The sequence below is a fragment of the Tasmannia lanceolata genome, unplaced genomic scaffold (assembly GCF_043159265.1).
Source record: "Tasmannia lanceolata isolate RefF3 unplaced genomic scaffold, GAP_Taslan_0.1 ptg000112l, whole genome shotgun sequence".
NCBI classification, from domain to species: domain Eukaryota; kingdom Viridiplantae; phylum Streptophyta; class Magnoliopsida; order Canellales; family Winteraceae; genus Tasmannia; species Tasmannia lanceolata.
Window position 1 is genome coordinate 422,889 of NW_027518789.1, and position 9,280 is coordinate 432,168.

At 38.2% G+C, this 9,280-nt stretch overlaps 1 protein-coding gene across 2 annotated transcripts; it reads right to left on the minus strand.

The window, feature by feature from the left end:
• Positions 1-257: 257 nt before the first annotated feature.
• Positions 258-7,872, minus strand: LOC143865825 (peptidyl-prolyl cis-trans isomerase FKBP53-like). Of its 2 annotated transcripts, XM_077375927.1 has the most exons (6): positions 7,621-7,872; positions 7,227-7,311; positions 7,089-7,130; positions 6,930-6,978; positions 6,711-6,794; positions 258-544 (listed from the first exon to the last, which is right to left on the minus strand). In XM_077375927.1, exons 1-5 carry the CDS (start codon positions 7,762-7,764, stop codon positions 6,716-6,718), a joined length of 399 nt encoding a protein of 132 aa, XP_077232042.1. In that variant the 5' UTR covers positions 7,765-7,872; the 3' UTR covers positions 258-544; positions 6,711-6,715. The 2 variants fall into 2 exon arrangements, with proteins under 2 accessions (XP_077232042.1, XP_077232041.1); XM_077375926.1 differs by lacking the exon at positions 258-544 and having other exon boundaries at positions 6,501-6,794.
• Positions 7,873-9,280: the final 1,408 nt, after the last annotated feature.

The window sequence follows — 9,280 nt, forward strand, 5'->3', positions numbered from 1 at the left end:
ATCGCTGCTCCCAGCCCCTATTTACGTTTGTAAATATTGAAGGGTTTGAGTCGGTGATTTAGTCGGTTAAGTTAATGGGCTTAAGCCCATAAGGCCCACTACACTTAGGTCCATTATCTATGGGCTTATATGAGAACATATATCCAACACTCTCCTCCTTATGTTCTACGTATAGCATGATCTATAGATAGATAGTGTGATGTTCAAACAAAATATTGAACTATCCACATCACATTGTCATAAAAAATCGGTAATCCAACTGAAAAAACACGAATACTTTTATGAACAACCAAGAGTTTCATATACAATAAACTCAACCCAAAAAGTAGTTTCATATATATATGAACCCCACTGCTCTAAGAAGAATTCATTCATGGGGTATGATTCTCATCAAGATCCAAAATAAAGTTTCACATATAAGTGAACTCTATACACATACTGAAAGAAGGCACTCAGTCTTTACAACTTTAGAAGATTTACTCATCAAGTAAGTCATCTTCATCAAAGTCAAAATCAAGATGCGCTCCTCCTTTTTCGCCAATTCCTGTGAATTACCAAAATGGATTTCATGAAAATGAATCCAAACAACAGTGTAAAGATGAAAGTATCTAGTTCTTCTTGAAAAAGAACTCAGTACAAATCCATAATTCATGAAAGTATCTAGTTCTACCTGAAGAAGAACTTAGTACATTCCAAAAATGGTTGAAAAAGGTATTAGTCTCACTCTCACCATAAGCATCATTATCAAGTTTCAATAAAGAACAAGACCAAAATAGCTTGTTTTGCAAAGAACCATTACACCATAATTGTCAAGTTTCAATAAAGAACAAGATCAAAAAACTGGTTTCTTTTGCAAACAACCATTTCATGTTTTCATAAAATGTTAAGTCATCTTATCCATATTTGAGTCAAGTTGAATCATCAAGTGTGGAATGTTCAACCCTTCCCAAACAGGCTAACCAAGTTTGAGTTAAATTGTATCATCAAATGTGGAATGTACAACCTATCTCAAAAGAGGGTATATCATCAAGTGTGGAATAATATACAACAACTTTAAACATAAATAAAACATATCAAATGCTTATTTAGGGCCATATAAGGAATATCCCAAAATTCAAATTAACATGGAGAATGTAGATTAAGTCCATAACCTGGATAATATAAGTTAAGTCTTTTCTATAAAGGCTTTAACTTAATTTTCCTCTATCTTTACAGATTTTAATCCCATTTCCTTTACAATTTTGAATGTTCGAGCTTTATTCAATCATTTTGTGAGAGCATCGGCCATATTATCCTTCGATCTCACATCAATCAAAGTGATAATCCCGTGTTCAATGAGATAATTCAGCATGGCATGTTTCAGCCTAAGATGTCTCCTCTTACCATTAAAGAGTGAGTTCTTCACAATCGTAATTGTAGCTTGATTATCACAGAAAACACTTAAGGAATGAATTCTTAATCTAGTAAGTGGAATGTCCATAATCAGATTCTTTATCCACTCTGCTTCATCTGCAGCTGAAGCTAGAGCATATAGTTCTGATTCCATAGATGACAAGGCAATGCAAGTCTGTCTCTTTGACTTCCACGCAACAGCAGCTCCACCCAGGGTAAATACATAACCACTGGTAGAATTACTGTCTCTTAATTCTGAGCCCCATGATGCATCAGAATATCCTTCCAAAATAGGAGGATGGCCACCATAACAAAGAGCATAATTTTGAGTACCCTTAAGGTATCTCATCAGCCTCATAAGGAGATCCCAATGCTCATGGCCAGGATTACTAGTAAAATGACTCAGCATGCCAACTGTAAAGGCTATGTCTGGCTTAGTGTAACTCATAGCATACATGAGACTACCAATCAATCTAGAATAATCTAACTGATTCACACTGTCTCCTTCATTAGAGATCAGCTTCTTGGTATAATCAAATGGTGTCTCAATCGGTTTGCACTCACTGCATCCCCATATAGAAAGTAGTTTTTCAATATAATGGGCTTGGCTAAGGGAAATTCCTTGCCTCTCAAAACTTACTTTCATACCAAGAATGGTGTCAACAACACCCAGGTCTTTCATGTCGAATTCTTTACCCAAGGTTACTTTCACGTCACTCACTACAGAGAGATCGGAACCAAGAATCAACATGTCATCTAAATACAAGCAAATAATTGCGACCTTATTCGACACAGAACGATAATATAGGTATTTATCTGAGTAACTTGACAGAAACCCAAGGCTCTTTACTACTTTGTCAAATTTCTGATGCCACAATTTAGGTGCTTGTTTAAGACCATATAAAGATTTGTTTAATTTACAAACTTTATTCTCAAAACCTTTCATGACAAACCCCTTCAGGTTGATTCATGTAGATTTTCTCTGACAGTTCTCCATTGAGAAAAGCTGTCTTTACATCCATTTGATACACAACAAAATGCTCAATAGATGCCAAAGCAAGAAGAATTCTTATCGTAGCCAAATGACAGACCGGTGAGTAGACATCAAAGTAGTCTATCCCACTCACTTGAGTATAGCCCTTAGCTACTAAACGTGCTTTATATCGAGCTATAGATCCGTCAGGATTAAGTTTCTTCTTCAATATCCATCTACAGCCCACAGTCTTGGCCCCTTTTGGCAAATCGACTAGCTGCCAAGTTAGATTTTGTAACAGAGAGCTCATTTCATCATCAATGGCTTCTGCCCACAACAAAGAGTCCCTAGATCTCATCGCCTCCTTATAGGATGATGGATCATTCTCTAAATGGTAGGTCACAAAGTCCTCACCAAAATTTTTGGGTACTCTATCTCTTGTAGAAACTCTTACAGGAACTGACTCAAATATCAATTTGGGACTAGTGTCAGAAGTAACTGGTTCAGACTCAACCGGCAATTCTGTAACCACCTCTATATCGCCTGGTATGGTCAAACCCTGATCTCTGAGAAATTTATTCTCAAAGAAAACTGCATCTCGAGATTCTATAACCATACTGGTTGATAGATCCAAAAACTGATCAGTAGCACTATCTTCTGCATCTCCTAGATAAACACAAGTGTTTGTTTTAGGTCCCACTTTAGGTCTCCTAGGATCTGGTATCCTTACATAAGCAATACAGCCCCAAGTCTTAAGAGTATCATATCTACAAGGATGACCATGCCATAACTCATAAGGAGTGGAGGAACATTTTGAGTGTGGCAATCTATTCAGGATGTGATTTGCAGTCAAAGCTGCTTCTCCCCAATAGCAATTAGGCATGCCGGCTGTCAATAACATGGAGTTTAACATTTCTGTTAACGTCTTGTTCTTACGCTCAGCTACACCATTAGATTGAGGCGAGTAAGGAGCAGTAGTTTCAAGTATTATACCCTGAGAGGCATAGAATTCCTTGAACTCTGTCGAAGTGTATTCTCCTCCTCTATCACTCCTAACTCTCTTAATTTTCAGGTTCAGTTGCAATTCAACTCGATTCTTGAAAACTTTAAACTTAACAAAAGCTTCATTCTTTGATTTTAACAAATAAATATGACAATATCTTGACATATCGTCTATAAATGTGATCAAATACTTCCGACCACTTCTAGTAGTAAAACTTTTAAAGTCACAAAGGTCAGAATGTATCAACTCAAGAAGTTGTGTGCTCCTAGAAACTTGACGAAAAGGTTTTCTAGTGATCTTAGTTTGAGCACAAACCTCACACTTGTCAAAATCATTTGACATATCTAGAGGTATACCATAAGTTTTAGCAAGTTTGACCATTTTCTTATAGTTTACATGTCCCAGTCTGTTATGTAACAACTTAGGATCAACTAAAGGTGAACGAACCTGACTAAGAGTCTCATTTGCTAAACTCAATCTATACATACCATCTATCAAGAAAGCACATCCAAAATAATAAGAGTTAACTGTTAAAGTTACTCTACCACCCAAGAAGGATGTACACATGCCAGCATTGTCAAGCAAACCAATGGAAATCAAATTCTTTTGAATAGTAGGAACTACTTTAACAACTTTTAAAGTTAATATTTTACTTGAAGAAAGGGCCAGGTTCGCAGTACCAGTGTGAGTGACCTCTACATCTGCTCCACTAGCCACTGTAACAGTCTCCTTTACTTGGGTAATATCAGTGAGAAGTTTCTTTGAGTTGCAAACATGACAAGTGGCACCTGTATCTAACCACCACTCAGAAGAAGTACTGGCCTTCCCTTTGTCCAACATGGCAACAAAACTTTTAGGCTCAGCCTTATCTACCATCATAGTAGCTTGCTTCTGTGGTGTGTCAGATTTAACCTTTTTAGGTTGCCTACAATCTGCAGCAAAGTGACCCCACTTCCCACAGTTGTGGCACTTGCCCTTCTTCTTCTTAAAGATAGGCATTTTGGCCTCCAACTTAGGGGTATCACTTTTGGTTGACTTGGATGACTTAGGAAATTTCTTGGGATATATCACAGTGTTAGCAGCTGACTGCTGCTGTCTAAGCATCTCCAAGTTATTCCTAGCTTTGTTCTCATCTTCAATTCGAATGAATCGTTTGAGATCATCTAGTCCCACTTGCACTTTCTTTCTGTACATTTCTGTTTTGAAAGAATGCCATGTAGTTGGTAACTTGTATATAATTGCACCCACCAGAAAAGCATCAGGTAAAGGAATGTTCTCATTGGCCAATTTAGATCTCAAATTTTCTAAATCAGATACTTGAGGAGTGATTTCCGGGTTCTCTTGGAACTTGAAATCCATGAATTTGTCTACAAGGTGAGTCTTGGACAATTCCTCCTCTTTCTTGAATTGAGCATCTAAATGATCCCAGATTTCTTTAGCAGTGCCAAATTTGCTGTAGGTTTCTGCAAGACGATCTGATAAACAATTCAATAAGAAGTCTTTGCAGAAATCCTCATCCCTTTTCCATTGAGATTCATCAACATCTTCTTCCGTATCAGCAAAGGTTCTCAGAACCGTATAGAAGGCATTCACATATTTCAAACCGAACTGAGTCTTTCGCTTTCATGAACTGAACTCAGATCCTCCAAAGGATTCAAGTTTGACCATCTCAAAGGGAATAACAGTCTTTTCCATTATATAATCACAAAATAAAAAATAAATTGGAAAGAGTGCACCTGATTGGTGAATCACGAGAACCCAATCCAAGCGTGGAATCTGCGCAAGAAACAGATTCTAGGCCGAGTTGCAAGAAACAACTTTCTTTTTCAAAAGGGTTTCAACAAGAAGTTCAACCCAAAGCCACGAATGAAATTTTGACAAAACCCCCAACGTTCCGCCCAGCTTCACCTAATTTGGGTAGAATAGAACACGCCAAAACGAGTTTGAAGTGAAACAAACCCACGGCCAAAAAACAAATTCTAGTGGAGTAAAACCACAAGAATCAGCCACAAGGATTTCTACCCAATACAAGTTCCAATCAAGGCTTTGAAAAAACAAAACCCACTTCAACAGATAAAAGAAACAGGATCTCCCAAATTAAGAGGCAGACGTTCCTCTTCTCTTGTATTTCAACGAGGGTTCCCAACAAGGGTTTCAACGAGAGTTCCTAACGGTCCTCTCAACAGAGAAGAGGCACACCAAAAATTCAGAACTAACTCTGTGGGAGAGGAAACCCACTTCCAACTACGAATTTTGATTCTTTTCAAAGTCAAGAGATTTCAGAAATTATATGTTTGAAATTGCAGAGAAGAAAGTCTGTAGTGGGAAGAAAACTCAACGCTCTTTTTCAATCAAACAAAACTCAGGCTTACCTGCTTCAAGACTGTTAAATCTGTGGAGAGAAAAAGAGAGTAGAATGCTTGAAGCATTTCGTACAAGGCATCGAAGTGGAATGCCAAGATCGCTACTCCCAGCCCCTATTTACGTTTGTAAATATTGAAGGGTTTGAGTCGGTGATTTAGTCGGCTAAGTTAATGGGTTTAAGCCCATAAGGCCCACTACACTTAGGTCCATTATCTATGGGCTTATATGAGAACATATATCCAACATATATAGTAGTTACAATCGTTACTACATGAGATAGCAAGCCGGGGGTTCATTGTTCATTTCATCCTCGGATAAGCTTGCTATCCTCTGTCCCCATTGACAACAGACTCAATGGGTAGGACATAATATACAAGTAGGGTAGCACCATAACCATTCAAAAAAAAAAGAGGTAGGGTAGCCACTCCCAGGGATTTAATCAAGACAAAATTATCCAATCACGGTAGTCAATCCCAAGAACAGCTTATCCAAGGATTTCTATAAATGGGGTCATGGAATAGCAAGCCAGAATTTATTTTATCCTTGGGTAGGCTTGATATCTTTTGTCCATCCAGTGAGTAGGGTATACCATACAAACAGGTGATCAATCCCAAGGTTTTATTCAAGATAAATTATCAAAGCAATATACCAATCCCTAGAACAGCTTATCCAAGGATTTCTATCCCCATGAAGAACAGCCCCAATATGTTGCCTAAAAGGCTATGGTTAACAATACGTATATAATTTTGCTACTACACACTAAACATGTATGATCAAAATGGTGAACTGCATTTCTGTAACAGATGCAATCATGCAAGTGTCAAGACATAAAATTGATGCATACAGCCAAAATTTTCCACATCTATACCTATTTCCAAAAAACACGCATATCTTCAATGACGACTCGTTACACCTATTTACAAAATTAAGCCGCAAGATAGCAACACAGAAGTAGCAAAAAAAGTAGGCATTGCTTACTCAATTTACTTGACATCAACCAACTCAACATCATATACAAGTGTTGAGTTCCCTGGTATCTTCCCTACTTCTTTGGACCCATAACTGTATCATGAAAACATTGAATTACATTGAAGGATCAGAAGAAAATAGCATAAGTAGACAAGTAAAATGAAAAAAGAAAGATTAAAGAGAAAATGCAAAAGACAAGATCAAGATCTGGCGTTCGAGATTACATACCCCATCGATGGTTGGATAATGAACCTTCTTTTGTCACCAACATGCATACCTGGGAATATGCATGCATACATGAAATTTAAAAGTACACCCCAAAAACTTTTGGAAAAAATGAAATTGGCCTTGGAATCAAATGAAGATTTTATGCTAAAAGATGACTACCTTCGATGCCAACATCCCAACCCTTTATAACTCTTCCTTTACCTGTGTTAAAAAATTATTGGTTATTGCTATGACAGTTTAAAACATGAACAAATCAACTTGTGGCATATACAAATTATGTTAACCGTGACAACATACCTAGGCGAAACTTCAATGGTCTTTGGTCAATATTTGAATCCAATATAACTCCACTCTCTAACATTTCAATGTAGTGGATTGATACCTGAATCCAAGTGGTGGTTTAATCAATTGGTTTTCATCAAAAATGTATTCTATGTGGTATGAGAGGGCGCAACATAGAAAATAACTACTAAATATTGTAGTGTTTATTATAAAGACAGCATATATAACAATGTTTTCAGATCCATCGAGCATAAACCCATTAACAATTGGCACCAAAAAAAATCAAAGCACAGAAACTTTAGGAATCAGTACCGAATAAACGTCATTTTCTGTATAAGTATGGCTGATAAAACTAACTACAATACACCATTCCAATCATTAGAAGCTAATGAACATCAATAGGATTTACCTTTTTTCCAGCAGAAGCCTTTTTGCCATCTGGTTTGCCTGTTGAGAGTTCCTCGACTACAAGCCCATTGGGGTAAGTCATTAATTCTGATGGCTGCACTTCAGATTTCTGGTCCTTAACAGGCTCCTTTTTTGCTTCTTCCATTTGCCAAGGTTCCTCCCTGGTATCAATCTCATGGTCTCCTTAACAGGCTCCTTTTTCGCTTCTTCCATTTGCCCAGGTTCCTGCCTGACCGGTATTAATCTCATCGGTCTTACTCTTCTTACTTTTCTTTTTCTTTGTCTTCTCATCTAGAATGACAGTAGCAACAGCATCGACACTGCTGCACAGAAAACAATAGGAAATGTTTACACAATTGCCAGCGTATAAACATTTCCAAAAACAACTTGCAATTGCTAGCGTATAAACATTTCCTAAAACATCTGATACTTTGAAATAGAAATAAAAGATCAAATAATCAGATTTCTTTGATACTCCTGCATAGAACAACAACAGCAAATGCTTCACACATTTTGAGAATACTCCCCAAAAAGAAAAGAAAAGGCATTCCTTTCTTCATCCAATAACTTATTTGGTAGGGAGGATTTGAAATACAGTAAAGCAGCATTCAGGTAATACTTCCGAAGGGACTAAACAATATCCAAATGAAATGAATACCAACTCCTAGAATAATTCCTGTGGAAAATGAAATTCTATAATTACCAATTAAGGCTAGGGCTCATATTGGTCATAGGTAAATATTCTTCACTAGGCAATCAAATAACCAAACAATAATTTTTTTTTTTTTTTGTAACAGACGAATAATAAGGCGGCCCAGTGCATGAGGCTCCCGCCATTGCGGGTCTGGGGAGGGCTAGGTGGACAGACGAATAGCATTATAAAATTATGCAAAGAGTTAAGCAAACTTCACAATGTTACAAAGAACATCACAACATTAAAGCTTCCCTAGTGTCACAGGCCTTTTGTTTTAGCAGCAGAATAACCCGTACGGCACCTCAACATACGCATATGCTAAAGCCAGCCTTTAATCGTGCAAGGCTCTGAAGGCCCTACAACTCTTGATGATTCATATGTGCACACAATCTTTGGGCTGTTCAACAAGCTACCTGTGGACCCCGATCCGAGAGAGGCGGGGGGACGTGCCCCCACGCGAGTCTCGGGATCATCCACGTGAAGGAGAGCTCCACCAAGGAACTCTCGAAAGAGTGCCCCTCACAGCATGAGCGGCGATGTGAAGTGAGATACCTCTCGATTCGGGGACCAGCCCGGATTCGAGACGCACCTCGAACAAAGAAAGAGTCGCCATCCAAGGAAGTGGGCCCTGGATCCCATGCTGTGCTCTGTCGCAACAGATAACCAGAGATATAAAAGGTCCGTGCCTGATGACGAATGGGGAAGGGATTAGGCGCCCCCGATTCGCCCAAGTGCGAGCACCTGGTCTCTTATGCCATTTATTATTAACTTTGAAGAGTTTTGGGCAAAAATCATGTGAAATGGGAACCATCATCCCCGAGATAACGTCTATCTAAGCATGCATGACCCGGGGATGGGCAAAGAAAGTGAACATCCAAATCCTAACTCATCGCATCTAATCCTAACTCATCACATCTAAGAAAGCAATAAACAATCGCATGCATAGCTACAGCTAAACAGATAATGA

Coding starts and splice junctions, on each gene's coding strand:
- LOC143865825 (XM_077375927.1), bottom strand. CDS start 7,764: ATGGAAGAAGCAAAAAAGGAGCCTGTTAAGGACCAGAAATCTGAAGTG. Junction 7,312..7,620: donor AGGCTTCTGCTGGAAAAAAG/GTAAATCCTATT, acceptor ACTTGGATTCAG/GTATCAATCCACTACATTGA. Junction 6,979..7,088: donor TTGGGATGTTGGCATCGAAG/GTAGTCATCTTT, acceptor GCATATTCCCAG/GTATGCATGTTGGTGACAAA.